At 52.4% G+C, this 24,956-nt stretch overlaps 3 protein-coding genes across 8 annotated transcripts in view; 2 read left to right on the top strand and 1 right to left on the bottom strand.

Annotated features, from left to right (window-relative positions):
- GATAD2A (GATA zinc finger domain containing 2A) overlaps positions 1-10,937 on the top strand; it is a 107,608-nt gene extending 96,671 nt beyond the window's left edge. For 5 of the 6 annotated variants that reach the window (XM_045990958.1, XM_045990960.1, XM_045990957.1 and 2 more), the window contains 4 exons: positions 3,559-3,857; positions 4,524-4,598; positions 4,888-5,083; positions 7,398-10,937. In XM_045990958.1, coding sequence (XP_045846914.1) covers positions 3,559-3,857; positions 4,524-4,598; positions 4,888-5,083; positions 7,398-7,528 — 701 coding nt within the window. In that variant the 3' untranslated portion in view covers positions 7,529-10,937. The remainder of the gene's footprint in view (positions 1-3,558; positions 3,858-4,523; positions 4,599-4,887; positions 5,084-7,397) is intronic. The other variant, XM_045990962.1, reaches the window with a different exon arrangement.
- Positions 10,938-14,294: 3,357 nt separating this feature from the next.
- Positions 14,295-15,116, bottom strand: TSSK6 (testis specific serine kinase 6). Its single transcript, XM_045991101.1, has one exon. It carries the CDS (start codon positions 15,114-15,116, stop codon positions 14,295-14,297), a length of 822 nt encoding a protein of 273 aa, XP_045847057.1.
- An 801-nt stretch (positions 15,117-15,917) lies between these two features.
- On the top strand, positions 15,918-24,869 carry NDUFA13 (NADH:ubiquinone oxidoreductase subunit A13). The gene is made up of 5 exons (XM_045991102.1): positions 15,918-16,060; positions 22,716-22,794; positions 23,942-24,013; positions 24,382-24,451; positions 24,674-24,869. Exons 1-5 carry the CDS (start codon positions 15,967-15,969, stop codon positions 24,791-24,793), a joined length of 435 nt encoding a protein of 144 aa, XP_045847058.1. The 5' UTR covers positions 15,918-15,966; the 3' UTR covers positions 24,794-24,869.
- The last annotated feature ends 87 nt before the right edge of the window (positions 24,870-24,956 follow it).

Here is a 24,956-nt window from a genome sequence, read left to right on the forward strand (position 1 = left end):
CTGCCGAGCAGAGAGCCCAATGCGGGGCTCGATCCCAGGACCCCGGGACCATGACCTGGGCCGAAGGCAGAGGCTTTAACCCACTGAGCCACCCAGGTGCCCCACCTCGGATAACTTCTTAAACATATCACAGTCACCTTTCTTATTGGGGCCTCTTCTGAGAGCTGGGCCCTGGGGAAGCCCAAAGGCCTGCACACGTGGTGTGAGGGCGGAAGCTGCTCTATGACGGTGGGGCAGGCAGAGAGGCATGAGGAGGAACATTTACAGGAGGCTGACAGGCTTTGCTTCCAGACAGATCTTTCCAGCCAGGACTTTTCAGAGCCCTGAATGCTCTCAGCCCTGAAGGTAGGAGGGGGACACCCATGCCTGGGCCAGACTCACTTTATCACCCTCCTTGGAAACAGTTTGGAAAGCACCACTTGCATGTTAAGAGGTTTTAGTGATATTAAAAGGACATATATAGGGTCGTGATCAAAAGTAACATTGGTGGGGCGCCTGAGTGGGTGGCTCACTGGGTTAAAGCCTCTGCCTTCGGCTCAGGTCGTGATCTCAGGGTCCTGGGATCGAGCCCTGAGTCTTGCTCTCTGCTCAGCAGGGAGCTTCCTTTCTCTCTCTCTGCCTGCCTCTCTGCCTACTTGTGATCTCTGTCAAATGAATAAATAAAATCTTTTTTAAAAATAACATTGGAAATGGAGGTGGGAAGCCAGGTTGGCCTTTGAGGGTCCTCCACCAGATGATCTGAAGATGTTTCTGCTTGGAGATTGAGTTTGTGATGATCTTATTTAGGCAGCCAGCCTAAATCCTCTCCCTGCATGATCTCAGCAGATGCTCAGACCTGAGGAGGAGTGGAGCTGTAACTGGTCCAGGGCAAGGGAGGGCCTGGTACGCTTCAGACCATATACCTTGAATTGTCTCTTGGGACATGCCAACCCCTCTCAGGGCTGCCCTTACCAGCACAGAGTTGGGAGCAATAGTAATGGGGCCTGTACAGAGGAAAAGCACCTTCTGCTTGTTTGCTTCTCGTCTCCAAAGAGGGAAGGAGGCAGGTATGTCTGACAGGTAGTTGGGGTCCCTGCAGTGCCTGCTTGATGTCAGGGTGTTGGAGGGAGTGCTCTCTTCCTCCTCTTTAGTCAGTATATCACAAAGGATATATCACATCCTTGGACATTGTATCTAGTACCTCTTAGAGGTACAGCTCTCCGTATTTGGTTGGGGGCCAGACCCAGGGCCAAGGATGGCCAGCGGGCCACCTCAGATTAACTTGTAGCTTCCTTACTACCTCCCATCCACCCACCCACCCCCATTGCTCTTAAAATCCTCCCCAACCACGGGACCATATGAAGGATTGACTGTGAGTCAGGCTGAGAGTGGGAAGCCACATAGGGCCAACGTTGTCCTCTGTAAAATTGGGAATGGTGGCCTCCACTTGTCAGGGAGCCAGGCCCAGCAGGGAAGCTCTTACATCCTTGGATGTGTCTGATCCTTTTGGTGTCATCTTTATGATGGAGTGATTTTGGCAAAAGAGCTGCTGTGAGTCCACTGTGGGATAGGTGGGTGGTGGGAGGCCCAAGTCAGGACACAGTGCCCACCCATCTGTATCTGTGTGCCCTGGGAATCCACTCTTCCCAGTCAGCCCGTGTCTATCTGTTCTCTCATTAGGGGTCAGTATCCTTCTCGTATTGCCCAAAATGGGACCTAACTGTGGGAAGAAGCCCTGAGCTCCTTTTGAGGTGTCCCCTGATGCCTCCCAGAGCCCCAGGCTGGGTGACTAAGTACAGCCTTGTACCAATGTCTCCACTCTCATGTTGGTCATCCCTGCTACAGCTCGCTAGAAAGAGGTGCTGTGTCCTCTAGGGTTAGACGTTTGGAAGGTGATATATTCTTTTCACCGGAGCATGTTAGCTGCAGGTAAGAGCCTGGAGCTGGGAGCCTGAGGTGAGGGGCTCCCCCAGTCTGATCCTATATAGCCCCTCAACATTCAGGGGCAGCTTGGGGGAGGCCCAGGGTCTCTTGGCAGCATTGTCTCTGATGTTAAGAGGAAGTCAAATCCTTGAGTACTCTAGACACAAAAAAGATAGTTACAAAAATACAAAAAGTGCCCCTTCGCTTTTTCTTTCTTTCTTTCTTTTTCTTTTTTTTTCCTTAAGACTTCGTTTATTTATTTTAGAAAAAGGGTGAGAATGAGCGAGTGGGAGGTAGAGCAGAAGGAGAGGGACAAGCATACTCCGTCGGTCCTGAGGGTGGAGCCCAGCGCAGGCTCAGTCTGACAACCCCAAGATTATGACCTGAGCCAAAATCAAGAGTCAGAGGCTTAACTGACTGAGCCACCCAGGCTTCGCCACCTTACTTCACTTTCAATGACAAAAAGAATATTGATCCCATACCTGATCATGCACTTTACTTGGCTTCCTCTGGCCAACCAAGGGGATGCAATGCTCCCGTTTCTCAGATAAAGGGGCCAAGGACCCAGAGTGCCCTCAGCTGGGCAGCACATGTGAGTCCTGGCCCTGCCACTGACTGGTGTGTGACTCTGCAAGACACTTTTATCTCCTTAGCCTTGGTTTCCTTCTCAAGATAACAGCGTGGGTTGCCCTTTTAGGAGGTTCGCATGCACAAGACAATGGGTATGACATTTGTCAGCAGGAGTACCTGCTGGATAATTAGTCCTTAGTTGACTGGCCCACTGTCAAGAATGCCTATCACAGTGGGGCGCCTGGGTGGCTCACTATAGTAATATCAGACCAAATAGACTTTTAAGACAAAAATTGTTACTAGAGACAAAGAAAGACATTTTATAATGATAAAAGATAAACTAGGGGCACCCTCTGCCTTCAGCTCAGGTCATGATCCCAGGGTCCTAGGATCGAGCCCCGCATCGGGCTCTCTGCTCAGCTCTCTCTGCCTGCCTCTCTGCCTGTTTGTGATCTCTGTCTGTTAAATAAATAAATAAAATCTTTTAAAAAAAAGAAGAATGCCTATCACAGTTAGGTGGGACCTGGAGGGTCACCTCCTCTTCACTGTGAGGAGGTGGGGAAGAGTAGGAAAGGCAATTGGGAGGAGCTAATCTGAGATCGCTTTTGTTCTTTGTAAGATTTTATTTATTTGAGAGAGCACAAAGCGGGTTGCAGAAGGAGAGGGAGAAGCAGGCTCCCCGCTGAGCAGGGAGGCCAACTCCCAGGACCCTGGGATCATGACCTGAGCTAAAGGCAGACGCTTAGCCGACTGAGACACCCAGGTGCCCCTAGAGAGCACTGAGGTTCTTGAGAGTTGGTACCCAGTGTACCTAGTCCATGGCATTTTCCAAAGCTGCTTAACTTCCTTTCTATCAGCAAACCTTCCCCAAGGCGCCAAGACTGGCCTGGTGTCCACACATAGTTGGCACCAGTACATGCTGCCAAACAGACAATGTCTTAGGATTTGGCTTACTGATGCCAGCTGAGCCACACAGTCCAGGGCACTGCTCCAGATCTGTCACACATCCTCATCCTGTCCTGGATGGTAGGAGCTCTGACTCTGGCATCCTGTTCCTATGACATGAGCCCACTTATCTCCCTGCAGCGGGCAGGATTTCAGCTGCTGCTGTTCTGTCCCGGGAGCCCTACATGTGTGCGCAGTGCAAGACGGACTTCACATGCCGTTGGCGGGAGGAGAAGGGTGGCGCCATCATGTGTGAGAACTGCATGGCATCCAACCAGAAGAAGGCACTCAAGGTAGAGCACACGAGCCGGCTGAAGGCTGCTTTTGTGAAGGCTCTGCAGCAGGAGCAGGAGATCGAGCAGCGCCTCCTGCAACAGGGTGCCGCCCCAACACAGGTCAAGGCTGAGCCTGCCGCCGCCCCACACCCCGCACTAAAGCAGGTGAGAGTCCTTGGGGAGCCAAAGCTGTGGCCCTGTGGCCTGGGAATGGGGGTTGGGTGGCCTCACCTTCTAGGAGAGGGACCTTATTCCCTTCCCTTACCCGGGAGTTGTTGCTAGCAAGCAAGATGTTCTGACGTTCTGTCCCACACTGGGCAGTTATGTGCCTGGTTGTTAACTGTGTGTCTAAATTGCATTTAATGGTGGCCTTTGGTGGTGAAAATACTAATTTGCAGTTTCTTTAGATTTTGTAGCTTTCACGTGCAGTGTTCCGGCTGACAAGTACTTCTTGTCTAAAAGGACTTTTCTGAAAGCCACATTGAGATGCAAAAGGGGCATTTGGAAGAAATGTTCTAGCTAAATTAAGGAGAGAAGCAAGTTTGAAGTCAAGTTTTGGCTGCTTTTTTTAATGCTTTGCTTTCCCACCCCTTGTAGACCCAAAGCACCCTGTTGGCAATTTTTTGTGTCCTCGGAAGTCATTTGTAATTCACTAATAAACACATCTTCTCAAGATCCTTATATAGTGGGTGGCTGTGCTGCCCTCAGGAAATGGCCTGTCCTGTGGGGACTGGGCCTCGTGGGGCCAAAGCTGCTGCCCTTTGATCACTCTAGGTCACCCTAGGCCGTCTGTGGATGGTGCTGACCTCGATTTCAACCCCGTTTGTATAGGTCATAAAACCCCGGCGTAAGTTGGCGTTCCGCTCAGGAGAGGCCCGCGACTGGAGTAACGGGGCTGTGCTACAGGTCAGAACTGCGGTGCCGGGAGCCCCTGCACCGCGCCACCAACCAGCCCTCACGCCCCAGACCGTGACCACGTCAGTCGCCGACTGTCACGCTGCCTGCGTCTGTCTCTCTCTCCCTCCCTCCTACCCCTCCCCCCTCGGTGTAACTTATCTGGTCTCCTGATTTTGGACTTTAGGGACCCTGTGTGGGTGGGAAGAGGTCGGCCAGAGCACGGAGAGGCTGCGCTGAGCGTCTTGCCCTCTGTCACCGCCTTCCCCACATGAGCCATCACACCCTCTCTCCACTGTAGGCCTCCAGCCAGCTGTCCCGGGGCTCGACCACAACGCCCCGTGGTGTCCTGCACACGTTCAGCCAGTCACCGAAACTGCAGAACACAGCCTCAGCCACAGCCCTTGTCAGCAGGACCGGCAGACATTCCGAGAGAGCTGTGAGCACCGGCAAGGGCAATGCCACCACCAACTGGAAGAAGGCACCCCTAAGTACAGGTGAGCCACCCCCACATGGTGACGTCCATCCCTTCCTTGCGTTTGTCTAAGACTTGCACATACACAGGGTAAACAGAAATGGTGCAGAGAGCCCTGAAACCCCAGACCAGACCTGTTCCCTGAGAGCAGCTGCTTTTGGCTGTTCAGCATAATCACTGTTCACCGAACGGGATGCCCCAAACAAGTGATGGCCCTGGGTAAATACTGATTTCCCCCCTTTGTACACTCTATACCCAGACTCTTAGCTCTTGACTCAAAATGTTGGGCAAACCGAGTTTGGGTGGGTGGGGGTGTGTGTGTGTGTGTGTGTGTGTGAGATTGTGTGTCTCAGTGTTTCACACACACACCATCCAGTGGACACCTGTCAGCACGGACACTTATCTTACCCATTCTCGCCCCCTGACCCCTTCCTGCCATAGGGAACACCTGTTTTTGCTGTTATGTTGTACTTTTTCTGGTGCACTAACTTAATTTCTTGTTCGGCCAGGTAGTGTTCTTCATTTCTTGCTCTGTGAGACACTCTTCCCACCCTCTGCTTTAGGTCAGGTGGTGCAAAGAGTAAACTAGAACAAGAACATGGGGAGGGGTGGGGGAAGGGTAAGATCCCTGTGGCAGGGGCTAGGATTTTAACTAGGGTGGGTGGCAGAGGATTCTGAGAAAACCACATTTGAGGAACAACTCATTGGGGTGGGGGGTACCCTCAGGTGAGCACTCCCAGTCTGCCACAGTCCCGTCATCCCTGGGTTGTTCCCACACCGTTTCCCTCTCTCTTTCTTATTATTTATGTGCCAGTTAAATATTTGTTTCCATCAAAACAGGAAAGTGAAAGGTAGGCACGAAGGGCTGAAAGGAGACAGGTGAGCACTTTCACTGCGGGAACCAGTGCCCCTCCCTGCCCCTGCCCAAGTTTGTTGTATCCCCGTAGGTTCAAAAAGGGGGCGACATCATGAGAACCGTCTCCCTAGGCAGAGCTGGGAAAGCCAGGCCGGGCATGCAAACAAAACACCGGAGTCAGCTGTGTGTGCAGCTGACCCTAGAGTGAGTTAGAAGTGTGGCCAAGAATCCGAGCCTTCCACAGGGGGAAGCTCAGGGGAGGGAGTACATTGGTCTGACTGCAGAGGAATCAGAGCAGCCTAGAGCGCATTTGTAAACATAGGCAGACAGGCTTTTGTGCAGCATGTGCAAGATGCAGCTAAGAACTCACAGCTGCTTGAAAATTCCTTTTATGGAAAATTTTGAAAGTATGCAAAATCAGATATAGGTGTGTGCGTGTGTACACAGTGGTAGCAGCCATGTGAAAACTGTGTGTTCAAGGTAATGAATGTGAAGGAGTAAGTAGTTGCTATGTTCAGTAGTAGGATGAGAGGTAAATATCTAGTAGCATAAAAGCAGCGTTTTCCAAAAGGGTTCTCCCAGCACTCCAGGTTACCCTTGGTTTCTGGGCAGGACCCAGTCAGGTTTCTCTTTCGTATGTAGAGAGGTTTCCGTATTGCATTTGACCTCAGCACATTTGTTCCACAAAATGTTGTAGCTGCCACCAAAAATACTCTTGGGGTGGGGCGCCTGGTGGCTCAGTGGGTTAAAGCCTCTGCCTTCGACCCAGGTCATAATCCCAGGGTCCTGGGATGGAGCCCCACATCGGGCTCTCTGCTCAGCAGGGAGCCTGCTTCCTCCTCTCTCTGTCTCTGCCTGCCTCTCTACCTACTAGTGATCTCTCTTTGTCAAATAAAATCTTTAAAAAAAAAAAAATTTTTTTTTTTAAATACTGTTGGGGTAACACAGTGATAGGGGCAGTGGACAGGGCAGTCCTTAGCCCCAGGCTAACCCAAAACCTATGTATGTTGGAGATCGGGGGTAATTTGTTCATTTTCCACTTGTAAAAGATGCTTGCTTGTTGGGGAAATTTGGAGGATAGAAAAAGAAAAGAATGGTGTTTCTTACCCCAGAGAGCAAAAGCTGTACTTCAGGGCTTTCCCCCCATTCTGCCTCTCCACTGGTATGTCCCTTGTGTGTAACTCACTGCCCTACAGAGGCATCATGCACCATTCCGTGTCCCTCTTAATGTTTTCATGAGAGAGGGGCGCCTGGGGAGCCTCTGCCTTCGGCTCAGGTCATGGTCTCAGGCTTCTGGGATCAAGCCCCGCATCGGCTATCTGCTTGGTAGGGAGCCTGCTTCTCTCCTCTCTCTCTGCCTGCCTCTCTGCCTGCTTGTGATCTCTGTCAAATAAATAAATCTTTTTTAAAAAAAATTTAATGCTTTCATGAGAGAATGTTACCATACCATTAAAAACCCTGTCATTGTGCTCTTTTACAGGCGGGGCCCTTGCGTTTGTCAGCCCGAGCTTGACAGTGCACAAGACCTCCTCAGCGGTGGACCGCCAGCGGGAGTACCTCCTGGACATGATCCCGCCACGCTCCATCCCCCAGTCAGCCACGTGGAAATAGTGCGAGCCGGGCCCAGTGGAGAACAGGCTCCCTCCTCCCTCCCACCTGGCCCTGCCACCCTCCACTCGGGAAGACCTCATACTCCCTGAGGAAGCGAGTGAGCGAGCGCCGGCCGCGCTGCAGAAGCAAGGGCCCCGTTCTTGGCTGCAGAGTCTCGTCGCAGCTGAGGGGCTGCTTCACAGGTGGACGAGGAATATCACTGAGGGACCTTTCCTTTGGGCTTTTTTTCCTTTCTTTGCCTTTAGTTTGCCCAACACCAGCAGAAAAGTGGACCTTGGGGGCTGGTTCTGCTTCCAGCCCTTTCTTTCAGCGCCCCCAACCCCTCCCCCCGGCAGGGTGCACGGACGGCTCACCCTGGACACTGTGACACGCTCGGCGAGACCAGCGCCCGGGGCTTCTGAAGTCGAGCGGAGCGTTCTGTTTTGTTTTTGCTTTTCCCCATCTTAGCCTCCCAGTCTTTGACTGCCTTCCTTCATGGCAATCTTTAGGTTGACAGATTTTTTTTAATCACCTCATGATGATGGAGTTTAAAGTAAACCGTGCAGACCTAGGGGTCCCTGCCGAGCACGGCCCCCACACCCCAGAGGGTGGGCCACTGGCTGCCTAACCCTCACTCTAGCGGAAGGCCTCTGCTGCTGCTCATCCCGGAGACCCTGGACCTCCCACACTTAGCAGAAGAACAAACTGCAACCCAGACCCCAGCCAGAGGGCCTGGGATCCCAGAAGCCGCACGCCGCCAGTAGAAGAGGGAGAGAGAATTGGCAGCAACACCCAGAGCCTGAGTGGGAAGTTGAAGGGGCGGGCTATTGTGTTTTTTTGTTGTTGTGGTTTTATTTTATTAAATTTTTCCTTTACTTATTTTGATGGACACCATCTTAAGCTGCCCTGGCCTATGCTCCTGTCAGGTGTGTCTGGTGGGGAGGTACCCCTGCCCTTTCAAGACTTCAGGGTTTTCATTTGGGTCTAGTTTAGAACCTTCCCTTAAAACAGGGCCATGCTGCCAGAGTCCGCCTTCAGACTGTTTTTGTTTTGGTTTTGGTTTTTTGTTTTGTTTTTTGTTTTTTGTTTTTTTTAACTCTCTTTCGAGTCTACAGAAATGTCTTATGCAAAGGATCAGGTCTGCTCTTAGTTGTGTTTCATTTTGGTTTCTCCCACTTCCTAAAAATTGGTTCCATGAGGATAGGCAGAAGCTGTTGTGAGTGTGCTGTGCACAGGGCTGTCTCCGTGCAGGTGCGTGGGTGTCCTGTGTGCACGCACACGTTTTTCGACGTGGAGATGGGGTACTCTTGCTCCCCACTTCAGCCCCAGCCCTGGTTTTCCTATCCATGCAGTTAGGGACTTAATTTAAAATCCTTATTTTGTAGGGCCTCCTTCTTCAAAACACACTGCTACAACATTCTAATAAAGGCTCATTTAACCCCCTCTCTCATGTGTGAATATCCATGTTTAGCAACATTTTGACCCGCGGTAGACGACCTAGTTTTGCAACATTCTAATTTTTTGTTGTGTAAAACCCTATGTTTTAAATTGATTTTTGTTTTGAGTGCATAACTTAGAGGGGCTGAAGGAAGGGAGGGCAAGGAAGGGTGGCTTTCATTCCAAGATCCAGGGATTTGGGGGAAAGGAGGGAAATTGACATGGGGGGGTGTTTTTACACCAAAAAATGAAAAGAGTATGCAAGCATTTCTATTTCTCACATTTTTCTGTGTGCCTGGCAAATAAATACTTGTCTTATACTACCCTGAGCTGTTAGCCCCCTCTGTTCAATGACATGGGCCAGATTTTCCAAATCCTTCAAGAAGGAGCACCTGGGCTGGCCACCTCTGTGGGCAAACAGACGTCAGTTCTATGCAGTAACTTGGGATCAGGTGTCCAGGCAAGAGTCACCTCTGCACTGGAGGGGTGTGTCAGGATTGTCACGCCCCAGCTGGGGTTGAATGGGTTTATGACTCAATGGGCCCAAGCTGAACTGTGCTGCACAGGTTGGCCCTCAACCTCAGCCCATTAGAACCTCGCTCATCACTGTGCTCAGGAACCCACCTCTACTCACCTTTCCTGGCTGGACTTCTACCGGCCCCTGAGCTGTTAAGTGGGCCTCATGAATTCAGACAGACCTGACCACCACAGGTGGAGGATGGGGCTACTGACCCTGGCTCTGCCTCCTCCAGCCCAGGGTCCCTGGGAATAATCCCATCAGGGGCCACTTACTGTGACATGTAACTTTTTTTAAAGGAGAAGAACGTGAGATGCCTTAATCTTTTGTTTATTTCTACTGTATCAAAACTCTTACTCCCCCTTTTTTTCTTTTGTTTCCCCCTTTGCAGTATAACTTCTCTGATAAGCCCCAAATGAGTAGTTCTTTGATGAGGTTTATGATGTTGCAGGAAAGGCATATTAAATACCTCTCTGCATGTGGGGTTTAGACATTAGGAAACAGATAGTAACGTTAAGAGTGTTCTCCCAGCAGCAAAGCCTGTCAAAATTGGTCACGGTGCTGGGGTCCTGGTCTCCCCCACCCCCACCCCAGGAGCCTCAGGACTGAAAGGACTTGGTTCCTATGAGCAGTGACAATGTGGGAGGATGATGATGGTCCCAAGTTACCTGTGACATGAACTCTGAATGGCAACTGGAAACTGTTCAAGATGCTAGTCACTCAAGGGTGAAGGGCTGTATGTTTGAAGTGGCTGTCATGTCAACATGAGTGTTCATGTAGATACGTGTGTCCATTTGGAGCCTCCCATTGCTCTGGCCATCCTACCCATGTCACTGGGTCCCCAGTGTCCCAACTGTGATGTTGGGACCCTCACCTTTGAGAAGGCCAACAGTTGCCCTCCCAGGGATAGCCTCTGCTCCTGTTTGTACCCTAAGACCTTTATGAAGCAAACTTGGCCCCAGTGCAGAGGGAATGAAAGCCAATTGAGTACAGCTGCGCTGGGTGTTGTGGTTCCTGTGTCCCACACGTCATTTTCCTATGGACAGAAAGACATGGGGAGGAGTTTTCTATATAAATACTCTCATCACAGGGGTGTAAATCATGGAAAAAACAGTCGTTGCTGCTGCACCATTGGGTTTTTATTTGATGCCGAGTTATGCTGCACATGATGGTTGCCTAAAGAACTTGGACTGAGCATTTTTTTTTAAAGGACAGCTAAAGTTTTATAATCCTTAATGAAAGTGTAATAGAAAGTTACACTAGTGCAGGGTATTTGGAAGGTGGGGGTTTGCAGGATGGGTGGGTGGGAAGGTTGTCACTTGTATTTATTGTGACTCTAAATCTTTGATAAAAAATGTAAAAGGTTGACCACCAAACCAGAGTAGAAGTTCCAATAAACAGAGGCTGGAATCAATGGCTATACATGTGTCATGAGGAAGTTTTAGAATCTGACGGAAAATAAAGAAATGGACAACATATTGGGTGTATATTTCTTTCGTCCCCTCAGCCCTGCTTTCCCTGCACTTATTTTTGTCCCAGCTTTGGGACAGCTTGGAGACTGGGGAAGGTGTAGCAGAGTCACCCCTTGTTAATGGGAAAACGATGAGACATCTGCTTCCTGGGCTTCTTTCGGACTTAACTTCCAAAGGTGGAGTACTTCCCCAAACTGGGCACTGTGGTTTTGCTTCTGGGCCTCCCATCTTCACCAGCCGAGAGAAGTGAAGTGAAAATCCAGTGGGTGTTGCCCATCTATTAGCTCTGAGTCCCTTCCAGCCTCCGCTACCCCCGCCCCCCGCCCCCGAAGTGCTAAGTTTTCCTGGGCCAATTTTCAGGCTTGGCATCTGCATTGGGTGTCTTTGCTGCAGGACTTAGAAGAGATGCAGGTTCTAGCTCTGATGGAGCTGCCGTGCTAGCTATGAAATCAATTTCTGGTGAAAATTTGTTTGCAGATGTTGATGCACTGTTTGAAAAGTTACTGAGACCTGTGCTCACTGGTGAATTTTTTTGGTAGTATTTTTAAAAAGATTTGTTTTGAGAGGGGGGGAAAGTGCAAGCAAATGGCGGGGGAGCAGAGGGGGAGAGACTGTCAGGCAGGCTCTCCACTGAGCGCTGAGCTTGAATCCCAATCCAGGGCTCCATCTCAGGACCCTGTGATCACAACCTGAGCCAAAATCAAGTCATATGGTCAATGGACTGATCCAGCCAGGCGTCCCAGTGACTGGTGAATTCTGATGTACCTAAAATATAACTGTTTTCCCAGATGCGTTCGTTCATTCATTTTGCAGTTTCTCCTCTTTTTTGTTAAGACATTCCTGCTTCCAGCCTGGGGGTTGATGGTCCTCTCCAACCACCACACCTAGCTACGTTTCACATGGACAAGGCACAAAACTGACAGAAGACATTACAGAAATTAAACCCAAACCTGTCACAGTCTACCTGTGACACATCCTGACTGGTGCCCCATGCCCTACCACTGGCTGTGAGAAGCACACTTAAGGGGTTCCAAATTCAGCCCTCAAGTGAGTTTTCACTGGGTTAGGCACAGGCTCCTCAACTGACCCACTGACTCAACAGGGGTGAGTGTCAAGCAGCTTCTCCAGCCAACAAATGGGACAACTGCCCCAATCCTCGAGGCCTTGACCCCTCTGAACTGATCAACAGGTCTATGGCCATGGGGTAGGAAGAGACTCAGGCCCATTGCTCACACATTAATCTACAGATAGAAAAAGGCACATACTATATCCAAGGCACTAGGATTCCCTGTGACGAGCAAGGAGGGAAAGAACAGTGTCAGGAAGAGATGACTTAAACCAAGTCTGGAATAAAGAAACTGGTAAGTGGTGCAGGGAATGGCAACAGCCAGTGCAAAGGCTCAGAGGTAAGACCAAACTTGGGTCAAGGACAAGGCAGGCAGTGTGTCTGGGCCGCAAGAAAAAGGGGTGAGGATGTAGGTTTCTTTCTGAGTGTAGTGGGAGCCTCAAGAGGGCTCAGGGTTGGTCTTTCAATGAACCGCCCAGCCCTTCCCTACAACCTGGAGGATAGATTCCTGCCTCCATTTTCCAGGTGCAGAGTCCATGGGATGGTCCAGACCAGAAGAGGCATCCTCGTTAGTGTAAACCTGAGGGCTTGGGTTTTCTTTCTTGGCTCAGATGTGAACCAGCCAGGACAGGATGCTAGTCACTTTCCCTCTCTTAGCGTCGGTTTCCTCATCTGCCTATTCAAAAGCGGTTAGGGAAGAGCTGGCATTTACTCCCCAGGGTACCTTTAGAACACAAAAGGTGAGTCAGCAGGAGTGGGGTTACCATATCCACAAAATGACCAGCCTCCTTGGAGACTGTGTGGGGCTCGGACATGGGTAGAATTAGGGCTTAGACATCGTCAGTGCACCCCAAGTGAGAGCTGCTGTCACCAAACCCACTAACTTCGTTGCAACAAAATAATCCCTAATCTCCCCCAGGCCCTGTGGGGTCCCCTCTTCAGACATACACTTTTACCTCTCCACCTCTTCTTCCTCCCTGTCCATTCCCACCGTAGGACTTTTCGTGTCATTCCCCAAACACACCAGCTCCAGTGTATCTAGGGAACACTCAGAACATGCTCCTTCTGCTGTTTCCAGTGTCTGGTTCTCTCAGGGTTAAGCTCAAATGTCTGTTTCCGTCCTTCCTTGGTCACCTGCCCCTCCCCTCACCCAGCATTTAGCACAAATTACAATTCTTCTTTCCATGCTATTAATTTTTACTTGACTTTTCACTGGCATCCTCACTGAGGGCAGGAATAGATCCAAGCCTCATTGTGGAGTCCCAGAGCTTGGCACACAGTAGGCATTCAATAAATGCATGAATGAAGAGAGGACTGAAGTAACCATCTTGCCCAGCAGACTCATGCCCCCACTCTTTTGACTCTCACCCGCTAGACAACTTCTTTACCAAGGAAGGGCCCTTACTAAGGAGAGCTTCCACCACCTCCCCACCCCACTCCAGCCATATCTAGTTTCAAATTCCAGATGTGTTCTTGGGCAAGTGTCACGTGTGTGAGCCTCAATTTCCTCATCTATAAACTCAGTTTCTGTTCAGAAAGCTCCCTCCCCCTGCCCCCAACTCTGTTCCATTCTTAAGCAGGGGGGGGAGGGTGCTGGGATCCTTGCTCCCAGCCCTGCATCTCTATTCCCAGGGCCATCACGCCCCCAGCACGACCCTTTGAGTTCTTTTGAGACTGGAGAGCCCAAAAGTCTAGTTTGAAACCTCCCAATTCCTTTTCGAGACCTAGAGCTAGAACCTCAACAAGTCTTTCTCTACAATGAGGCGCCACGCCTGCCTTCCGCTGGAGGATGACCTCCCACCCCTACTTGGTAAAAGGGGGCCATTGCTAGAGGCAGGTGCGAGGAAGAGCGAGTTTATTGCAAGTTCCAAGGAGGCAGCGCTCGGACCGTGCCTTCCCCACCAGCATGCGCGGGTGACTAGAGAAGGACGCTCTCCACACGCGTCCACTCCCTGGCAGCTCAGCTCCTCCAGGTATCCACCGCTTGCCCACAGCCATCGCTCATTCCGCGCTGGCGCAACGCTTCCATTTCTTCTCGTTCCTTCCCCTCCCGAGGACTTCTCTTGGGGAACAGAGGAAGCGCTTACGCCCTCCTGCTCTCGGGATCTTGGAGAGAGGAGCTAGATTCTAAACAGGGGCGACTACGGCCCCAGCCATCCAGAGTCAGGAAAGAGAGGGAAGTGCGCGTGCGCAGTGGCGCATGTCGGCTTCGCGAGAGTACGGAAGCGCGCTTTGCGCGCATACACTGCGCTTGCGCAGTGCTCGGGGCGGCGGGAATGGCGGGAACCCCGGCTTCTAGCTGGAGTCCCCAGCACGCAGCCAGCCGTTGCGCGCTACCTGGCCCGCTGAGGGCCTGGCGGACGGGCTGAACTGCAGCAATTCTGTGATCAGGGCCTTGCAGCGCTCCGACAGCTCGAGGCCATCGGGGTAGAGGACGCCGCGCTTCTGGCGCCTGGGCAGACCAGCGATGTCCGAGTCGTCGAAGGGCATGCACCCGGTGACCATGACGTAGAGCACGACGCCCAGGCTCCACACGTCGTACTTCTTGGGGTCGTATGGAATACCCAAGAGTACCTCAGGAGACGCGTAGGCGGCCGAGCCGCAGTAGGTAGTGCTCAGGTCAGGATAGCCATGTGCCTGGCGACCAAAGCCAAAGTCAGTAAGCTTCACGCGGCGCTCGTCGGGGCTCAGCAGCACGTTTTCACACTTGAGGTCACGGTGCACCAAGTGGTGGTCATGCAGGTAACGCACAGCCCCAGCGATCTGTGCAAAGAGGTCGCGCGCCTGGCTCCCGGGGATGCGCCCGTTGCGCTGCACTGCCTGCAGCAGGTCGGTGGCAGCCGCCTCCATCACGATATAGAGCTTCCCATTGCACACCTCGATGAACTCGAAGACGTGCACGATGTGCGGGTGTCGCACGCCTCGAAGGATGGACAGCTCACGTGGCAGAAACTTGTTGACGAAGTCGGGCGGTGCACGCCGCCGGTCCACCACCTTGATGGCCACTGTGCCCTTGTATTTCTTGGACGTGGCCACCTTCACCTTGGAGTAACTGCCCTCGCCTATCGTGCGTCCCAGCTTATAGCCGAGTTCGCTCAGAAGTTTGTCGCCCGACATGGTGGCGCCTGGGGCGCGCGGGGAGCAGGAGGCGGCTGCTGTCGGGGGGCGGCCGGACTCCAATCTCGGGCCTAACCCATGGCGCTTGGCACCTGCACACCCGCACCCCCATGTGCCCACTCCCGGGTCCCCGCCGCAGAGGTGCCTTTTATGGCCCAGGTAACAATTTCTGCCTTGTGAAGTGACCACGGGCGTCACCCCGCCTCCGGGTGGGGGCCCCCTGGACCCCGCCCCACGGGGCCCCCTAAGGCCATCAGGCTTTGTGACTCATAATCGCTCTGAATGGCCCAGTTCACACGAGAGGCTATTAGCAAGGGGTCCCAACCACCACTCGGGAGCAGAATCCGTTCCTGGCGTTGGGGTGGCTCCTCATGGCTCGAAGCTGAGCAGCAGTCGCCCCCCAGCTTTGTGTACCCGGCCCTGGCCATGTGGAGCCTTGGGACGCCCGCGAAGGGGAGAAAACGAGAGAGGGAGCTTAACTTGGTAACTCGGTGAGCCGGCTCCCTCAGGAGCTTGGGGTCTCTGAATGGCCTCAGCACCACACCAGAGGAAAGGTGTACGGGAGGTCCTTTAGGGCAAGAACCCGGGCGACCAGACGGGCTACAGGCGTCTACACCGACTGAACCAAGCCCCGTCTAAGAGAAAAGATCGGGAATCCTCGGCTGCAGCCTCGCCGTCCAGTGGATTCCTGGACCTATTGCCCAAACTCTCCGCGGTGGGAGCGCTACGCTAGCGTCCCAGATGCCCTAGTCCCGCCCACGACATGCGCGGTACTTTCAGCCACACTCATCATGGCGACGGCCTCCGGACGTAACTTCCGCCCGCGGCCGGAAGTTGGGGTCCTGTGAGCATGGCAGCATCGAAGGTGAAACAGGACATGCCCCCGCCGGGGGGCTATGGCCCCATCGACTACAAGCGGAACCTTCCGCGTCGGGGACTGTCGGGTCAGTGTTGCACTACGCCGGGGTGTCAGAGTTGGGGCTTCGGGACGCCGCGACGGGGGGTGGGGGGGGGTCGCCGGGGAGTCTCGCGGACCTCACTTTCCGCCGCGGTGTGACGGGAGGCGGAGCCCAGGCATCCCCGATAGCTTCGGTAGTGACGAGAGTTACTGCTAGAGTTTGTCGAACGCTTACTGAGCTTTGTTTTCTTCACAGAACAGTCTGGAAGGTCGGTCCCCTTAGTCCTTTCCATTCTGCGGTTGGTTAGACAGATCAATGTAACTCGTGCCCCGAGCTCTCGGCCACACTTCCGTTTCATAAGTGGGGAAACTGAGGCCCGAGAGAGGCTGCTACCTGCCCCCACGGCCACCCAGTGTAAAACTCATGCTGGATCCGGAACATTAAGGGAATTTAGGTGTTTCTCCTTGTAGTACCTACCCGCGCATGTCCCAGGAATATGTATTCTTAAATTTTTCAAATGTTTTAAGTAACATTTAAAAGTTTGCTATTGGGCTCAACACAGAAAAATGTAAAAGAAAAAAAAGGTAGAAGGGGCATATACTTTGCACCTAGGGTTAATAGAGAGATACAAAATTTTAAACAAGCATGAATGCATTTCCCATAACTCATCGAACTTTACATTTATTGTTATGCACATGTGCCTCAATTAAAAAAATATATACAGACGTGGTAAAGAAAGAATTCAGACCGTGGGAAAGTATCAGGGAAAAACTCAAGCTCCTCCCAGCCCCTCAGCTTTTTTGTTTCTCAGAACAGCAGTTGACAGACTTTTTCTATAAAGGGCCAGATAAACATTTTATGCAGATGGTCTCTGTCCATTGCTGCTCCTTTATTTATTTATTTATTTATTTATTTATTTTTAAGATTTTATTTATTTATTTGACAGACAGAGATCACAGGTAGGCAGAGAGGCAGACAGAGAGAGAGGAAGGGAAGCAGGCTCCCTGCTGAGCAGAGAGCCCCATGTGGGGCTTGATCCCAGGACCCTTGGGATCATGACCCGAGCCGAAGGCAGAGGCCCCAACCCACTGAGCCACCCAGGCGCCCCTATTTATTTATTTTTTAAGATTTTATTTATTTATTAGAGGGAGAAAGCGAGCATGAGAGAGCATGAGCAAGGGAAGGGGTAGAGAGAGAGGGACAAGCAGGCTCCCCACCAAGTGGGAAAGACTATAGTGGGGCTCAGTTCCAAGACCCCCGAGATCACAGCCTGAGCTGAAGGATGCTTAACCAACTCAGCCACCCAGGCGTGCTTCTGCTGCTGCGTTTTCACAACTGTTTACCAACATAAAAGTGTTCTTAGCCCGAGGGCCACTACAAAAACAGGCTTGACTCATCCCAGAACACACTGAAGGAAAATGTGATCTGAATCTCTTCAATTTCTTTTCTCAAAGTGTGACTTCACACTCAGGTCAGTGTACACCTCAGGTGTGCGGCTTGAGGTCTCTTGATACATGTGCACCTGTGTGACCTGTACCCAGACCAGGATGCAGAAGGTTCCCAGTTCATGAGCCTCCCTGGGCTGCTCCTAGTCAGCATGTCTCTCTCTCTCTCTCTCTCTCTTTTTTTTTTTTTTTAATTTTATTTATTTATTTGACAGACACAGATCACAGGTAGGCAGACAGGCAGCCAGAGAGAGAGGAGGAAGCAGGCTCCCCGCAGAGCAGAGAGCCTGATGTGGGGCTCGATTCCAGGACCCTGGGATCATGACCTGAGCCGAAGGCAGAAGCTTTAACCCACTGAGCCACCCAGGCGCCCCAGCATGTCTCTTTTCTTTTTTTAAGTCACAATGTGCCCTTAATGCCAGTCCTCTTCCAGTTCATGACATGGTAGTGTCTCCCATGTGCCGTCTAGACCGTTATCTAGGGTTGGGCTTCCTAGTTGCACCCCTTCACCCCAGCTTGCGTTGTAGCATATACAGACCTGCCCCCTGACTACAGTGGGGTGAGGAGGAGACCCCTTCTGGTGGCATGGTCTTTGTTCAGTCTCTGCATTCAGTAGTTGCTTGTTGAGTGTGCCAGTGGCACTGAGTCCTTTCGGGAAGAGCTCACAGCCTCGCAGAGGAGATGAATGTGTTGCACCAGAATTTCCTATTTTGGCAAGACTCAGCTTACCAGGGCCCGTTTTAGGGTGGGCTGGAAGGACCTCTCCAAAAGTCCCTTAAGTGGAGGGAACAGCAAGTGCAGCAGCCCTGCTTTCCATCCTGCACCCGTTGCTAATCATCTGTCCTGTGCCCTCCTCCAGCCTTGCACTTGAACCATATGTTCCCATGGCCCTCTCCCCATTAGTCCTACCCTGCTTTGCTCCTGCAAGGCACACAAGCCTGGCATCTACTCCCCTCTTCTCTGCCCAGATCACTCATCCCTATCGTCCTAGAACCTGCAGAGCTGGCTCAGACCACCTTTAATCCCCACTGCTCCCGAAGTGACTGCTAACTCCATCTTTTCCACTCATTTCTCTTCTCTCCACTCTCGCTTGTGCCCAGTGGGTGGCCCTTTCTTTGTTTCCCTTTCGTCTTTAATTTTTTTTTTTTTTTAATTCACAGACCATACCATATAATTCACCTATTTCATGCGTACAAATCACAGATTTTTAGTCTGTTCACAGTTGCATAACCATCACCAGGATCTAAATTTATAACACATCTGGGGCACCTGCGTGGCACAGTCACTTAAGTGTCTGACTCTTGGTTTTGGCTCAGGTCATGATCTCAGACCTCACACCCGTTAGGATGGTTAGAATTAAAAAAAAAAAAAAAAAAAAAAAGGAAAAGAGTCATGGGATCAAGCTCCGTGTGGGGCTCCGCCATCACTGGGGGGTCTGGTTGGGTTTCTCTCTAGCCCCTGCCTCTCCCTCTGTGTGTGTGAGCACATGCGCTCTCCCTCAAATAAATCTAAATAAGTAAATAAATAAATTTATAACAGTTCCATCACTCCAGAAGGAACCCCAAACTCATGAGGAGTCACTCCCCATTCTCCCTCTCCCAAACCCTGGCAACTAGCAGTCTGTTTTGTGTGTCTGTGGATTTGCCAGTTCTGGAGGTTTCATGTAAATGGGCTCCTATTCTATGTGGCCTCTGGTGTCTGGCTGCTTTTACTCAGCAGGATTTTTTTTTTTTTTTTTTAAAGATTTTATTTATTTATCTGACAGAGAGAGATACAAGTAGGCAGAGAGGCAGGCAGAGAGAGTGAGAGGGAAGCAGGCTCCCCGCCGAGCAGAGAGCCCGACGCGGGACTCGATCCCAGGACCCCGAGACCACGACCCGAGCCGAAGGCAGCGGCCCAAACCACCGAGCCACCCAGGCGCCCCAGCAGGATGTTTTTAACATGCACGGTGTAGCATGTCTCAAAGCTGCTTTTTTTTTTTTTTTGATTGAATAATATTCTTAATATTCTTGTATGAATGGACCACAGTTTGTGCATCCATCTATCACTTGATGGACATTTGAGTTGTTGCCACTTTTTGGCTGCTGTGAACATTCCCGTGCAAGCTTCTATGTGGGTAGATGTTTCGTATTTCTTGCGGGAAAATTTCACCTAGCAGTAGCATAGCTAGGTCATATGCTAACTCCACATTTAACGTTTTGAGGAACTGCAAAGCTGTTTTCCAAATTGGCTGTACTGTTGTACATTTCTTCCTGCATTTATTTTATGGGGTTTCCAATTTCTCCACATCTGGACAACACTCATTATTTTCCTTTTTTTTTTTTTTAAATTCTAAACATCCCAGCGGGTGTGAGGTGTCTCATTGTGGTTATGGTTTTGATTTGTATCTCCGTGGTAACTAATGATGTTGAGCATATTTTCATGTGTTTCTAGGCCATTTGTATAGCTCTTCGGGAGAGATACCTTCCAAGTCCTTTATCCATTTTTTTTTTAATTGGGTCGTTCAACTTTATTAATTTTTTTTTCATTTTTTTGAGGGAGATAGTGCGCAAGCGCAGGGTGGGTGTGGGGAGAATCTTAAGCAGGCTCTGTGCCCAGCATGGAGCCTGGTGCAGGGCTGAGACCATGACCTCAGCCAAAACCAAGAAGGGGATGCTCAACCAATTTAGCCACCCAGGCGCTTCAGGGTGTTCATCTTTTTTATTACTGAATTTACAGAATTCTTTATACATTTTGGTTACCATTCCTTTATCAGATAGAGGATTTTCAGAGACTTTTCTTCCATTCTGGAGGTTGTCTTTCCAGCTTGTTGGCGGCATCATTTGTAGCACAAAAGTTTTTCATTTCAGTGAAGCCCAGTTTGTCTATTTTTTTTTTCCCTTTTGTCACTTGTGCTCCTGGCGTCCTAGCTAAGAAGCCATCGCCTCCTCCAAGGTCACAGAGACTGACTAATCTGTTTTCTAAGAGTTTTATAGTTTTAGCTCTCAAATTGAGGTCTTTGATCCATTTTCAGTTAATTTTTGTGTATGGGGGAAGGAAAAAGCACACTTTATTCTTTTGCATGTGGCTGTCCACTTATCCAATTTGCTGAAAGACTATTCTTTCCCCATTGAATTGTCTTGGCACCCTTGTCCAGAATCAATTGACCGTAAATGTGAGGGTTTATTTTTGGACTCTCAGCTCTGTTCCATCGATGTACATGTCTATCCTGATGCCATGCCACACTGTCTTGTACACACAGCTGTGTGTGAAGTCTGAAACTATAAAGTGCGAGTCCTCCAAACTTTGTTGTTTTTCAGAATTGTTTTGGTTAATCTGGGCCTTGAATTTCCATATGCATTTCACAATTGGCTGTTCAGTTTCTGTAGGGCAGGTAAAGGGGTAAGGTTGGGATTCGGATGGGACCCCATTGAACTGGTACCTTCATTTGGGTTGTGCTGCCATCTGAAAAAGGTTAGGTACCGATAATGAACACAGTATGTGGCCTGCACCCACTCCTGGGTATGACCCTCATCAGCCTCCCCCACCAGACTGACAGATCCTGAAGCACAGACCCACGCTGAGTGTCTGGGGTCTCAGCCTCTCCACTGTCAGCAAGAAAGAGCTGCACATTCGTAAAGGCCATTTTTGTCTTGGAATTGATCTTACATGTGGTCCCACATGTGGGTGCCTGGTGTGAGGACAAGGGGTCTCCATGAGGGTAGCCCAGGCCTATGCCCTGGGGCTGGGTCAAAAGAAGAGGACCCCGGGGCTTCTCTATAGCTACTGGAAAGAAAGAGGCAGCTCTTCTAGGATGTTCTGTCCGGCTCAGGTGGTCAGCCATGTGTAAGAGCCATAGTTGCATTGGGAGCTGGTCCTAGGCACTCGAGCCTCGCAGGAGAGGTTCTCCCTCTGTGCACAGGAACCAGGGTGCCCTCGCTGTCCTGCCCCCATAATATGGAAGTGTCTTACTCTGAGGTCGTGTTTGTTTCATTTTGTTTTGCTTTTTAAAGATTTATTTATTTGGGAATGAGAGCACGAGCATGGAGGGAGAGGCACCCGATGCGGGGCTCGATCCCAGGATCCTGAGATCATGACCTGAGCCGAACGCATACACTTAACCAACTGAGCCCCTGAGCTAATGTTTTTAACAGGCTTGACTGAGGAGCCGAAAAATCTAACCAGTTTCTCATGCATCTCTGGGTCCAGCAAAGGTCCCAGAAAAACCGTGTGCTGAACTGAGCTGAAGAAGAAAGACGAGGACAGGGACAACAGAGGCCCCCTGCAGGCTGCAAGCAGGGCCTGGACTCCCAGAGCCCCTTTGCCCTCCCACCCCCGCCCAAATCCTAGGGAGTGGCCTCACCCACCATTTGCTGGTCATTTACTGGGTGTTAACTGGAGCTCAACCTGGCCGAGCTTGTCTGTTTTTCCCAGCAACCATGAGGCCCATCCCGGGAAGAGACCACAGCTGGAAAGATAAGAGGGTGTGGGGTGAGCTGGCCCCAGCCAGGCCACAGGCAGCTAGGGCCTCCATGAAGACCGCAGCAGGCCCACAGCCTGTCCATCAGAATTACAGTGCAGGTGCCTGCTGGTGTCAGTAAATAGTCACGGCAGCCTCTGTCCCCTGGTGCCCGGACAGGGGGCTCGACCTGCTGGGCCAGAAGGCAGCACGTCAGGGAGCCCAGGGGCTGCTGGGCGGGCCCCGCAGGGCACTGCCTGTCTCCCGCAGCCCATCTAGCCCCCTGTGGGCAGCACTCAGAGGAGTGGCCCAGGCAGCCAGGCGCCACCGTGGAGCTGGACCCAGCTGTAGACACCATCCTGCTCCGCGGAAGCGCCTGCCGACTGGGAGCCAAACAGCCTTCCACAAGATCGTGGGGTGGCGGCCACCCAGCCATGAACAGCAAGACCCTCGGGCTCTCCACAGTCCTTGCCCACACTGTACCTTCTGGAAACCGTCCCATGGGGGGCAGAGGTGTGGCGGCTGCAGCTGCCTCCCTTGTCAGAGAGAAGCTGAGGCAGCCTGGAGTCCCTGCCGGCAGGCCGGGGGAACGGACTGAAGAGTGGTCTGCAGTTTTGGAGGAGGGGGTATGGAGGAAATATGCACTAGAAACGGTACTGACCATCTCTAGGAGCCGGTCACTAAGACTTTGACCTTCTCCTGCGTCAGTGTTTCTGGTGTATTTGCACGGCAAGTGGAGTGCACGTCCCGGGAAGAAGCTGCAGGGAGCGGCCTGTCCCGCGGGCGGACGCTGACTGGCGGCCTCTCCCCCCAACAGGCTACAGCATGTTCGCTGTGGGCATCGGGACCTTGCTGTTCGGGTACTGGAGCATGATGAGGTGGAACCGCGAGCGCAGGTAGGCCCCAGGCCGCCCCGGGCGGGATGCCCCTGCTACCCGCGGGGCCCTTCCTCAGCCCCTGGGGACTCAGGAAGTGGGGACCCAGACTGAGTCCACTTCTGAGCTTTCCACTGAAGAAAGGACTCGTAAGCGAGGAGCTCTTCGCCAGATGTCCCTTGGCCTCCGCTGCTCGGGAACCGAGGGTCTGGGTAGGACAGCGCATCAGGTGGAGATGGACGGGTGGGCCCAGGACGTGTTCTCCTAGTGGGTTTTTGCCATAACCAGGCAGTGAGGACAAGGGCATAGATGGTGGTCGTGCCAGCACGTGGGGCCAGAGGCACCAAGGCAGACGGTGGCCTCCGTTCGGACTCTGGCTGCTGCCTCTCAGCTGCCCTACCCCAGCCTACCCCGGTGTGCTCTATGTCCTCAGCAGCCCCTTGAGGTCACCTGTCCCCCACAAGTCTGGGAGTCTCTGAGGGTAGTGCTGGAGAAGGCCCGCATGTGTCAGGTACTCGGCGTGGGGTGCGCTCAAACCAGGTCTGGCTCCCCAGGACCATGTGCAGGGGTCTGGCCACTGGAGTGACAACTGTGTGGCTGTGGCGGGGGCATCTGCTCCTCTGGGTCTGGAGGAGGGGAGGGGGGAGGCTGACGCTCATCCGCCCCTTCCCCGTATGGCTGTGAGATTCCTGGTGATGAGGGGACAGGGCCAGGGCCCGCCTGCTGGGCCACATCGCTGGGTGCCGCTCCCGCAGCATAGATGTGGCTGATGGCTCAAAGACGCAGAGCTGTCTGCCCTGGGCTCACGCTCCAGGGTTATTTTGACATGAAGAGGATATGGTTTTGAAGGCGCAGAGCCCCGCGATGAAGGTCCCTCCCCCGTCCCCGGTTCACCACAGTCATCAGGCCAGGGCTATTTTTAGGATTAAGAAATAAAGTTTTTAACTGGAAAGAAAGTGTGAAGCCAGCAGTCTCGTGAATCAGTGCCGGTGCCAGCTGTGTGCCCCCCCACCCCGCCTCTCATCCTGTGGCGGGTAGAGCTTACTGCCAAGCCCCGCTCTCTTGCCTCTCCCCCAGCCCCCTTCCCCACGTGTCACCCTGTGGGGCTGAGGCCACGTCTACCCCCAGCTCCAGCCTGATCTAATCTGTTGGTTCTCGGGCTTTGCAGGCGCTTGCAGATTGAGGACTTTGAGGCCCGCATCGCGCTGATGCCGCTGTTGCAGGCAGAGAAGGACCGGAGGTGGGGCCACTGGGACCAGGGTTGGAAGGTCGCAAGCCTGAGTGTCCCGTGCCGCAGTGCAGGACCTGGCCGGAATGCATATGGGGACTGACAAGCTGTGTCCTTGCATACATGGGGCTGCCGTCACCCTTGGAGAGGGCCCCAAACTTGACTTAAAGTGGGGCCCCAAGGGACAGAATGGGAAGGTTCCGTGGAGGAGGAGACATTGAGGCTGCAGCAGGAGGACAGTAAAAGTTTGTAGGGGGAGGAAGGGAAGAGGAGACAGCATGTGCAGGGTTGGCAGTGGCAGGAGGTGATGGGGAGTGGAACAGGGAGGGGTCCCTCGGGGTGCTCACGCCTGTCCCCCACCTCTCATTTCATCCCTGCAGGGTCCTGCAGATGCTTCGAGAGAACCTGGAGGAGGAGGCCATCATCATGAAGGATGTGCCCGACTGGAAGGTGGGTCCTGGGCAGGGAGGGCTGGGGTGCCGGCCCCCACAGAAACACAGCCCCCCATGGGAAGCCTGAGGCTGAGAGAAGCCCTGGGGGCCAGGCATGAGAAAGGGGAGGCGGCAGCTTTCAGTGTAGACACAGTGGCCACCAGACCTAGTGGGGTCCCCGTAGACAGTGTGGGCCTGAGGGGGTAGTTGCACCCCCACTTACATCCCGCCATTCCCAAAGGTGGGTGAGTCTGTGTTCCACACAACACGCTGGGTGACTCCCGTGATGGGCGAGCTGTATGGGCTGCGCACAAATGAGGAGATCGTCGACGCCACCTATGGCTTCATTTGGTACACGTAGGGGGCCGCTCCCCTTGGACTACTTGGACCCCTGCACCCTCCCCACCGGGAAAGAATAAATGCTCTGGAGATCTGCCTGCCTGTGTCCCAGCGACTGAGTGACTGGAGAGTGGGGCCCCATTGGGTTACACATGGCCTGGGGACTCTGCAGAAGTTGCCAGGTG

Source organism: Meles meles, chromosome 20, assembly GCF_922984935.1.
Source record: "Meles meles chromosome 20, mMelMel3.1 paternal haplotype, whole genome shotgun sequence".
Classification (NCBI taxonomy): domain Eukaryota; kingdom Metazoa; phylum Chordata; class Mammalia; order Carnivora; family Mustelidae; genus Meles; species Meles meles.

What these genes read in the sequence shown, in the direction of transcription:
- NDUFA13 (XM_045991102.1), top strand. Translation starts at nt 15,967, where the DNA reads ATGGCAGCATCGAAGGTGAAACAGGACATGCCCCCGCCGGGGGGCTAT. An exon ending in AGGTGGAACCGCGAGCGCAG is followed by an intron (nt 22,795 to 23,941) that starts GTAGGCCCCAGG and finishes CGGGCTTTGCAG; the next exon opens with GCGCTTGCAGATTGAGGACT. An exon ending in CAGGCAGAGAAGGACCGGAG is followed by an intron (nt 24,014 to 24,381) that starts GTGGGGCCACTG and finishes TCATCCCTGCAG; the next exon opens with GGTCCTGCAGATGCTTCGAG.
- TSSK6 (XM_045991101.1), bottom strand. Translation starts at nt 15,116, where the DNA reads ATGTCGGGCGACAAACTTCTGAGCGAACTCGGCTATAAGCTGGGACGC.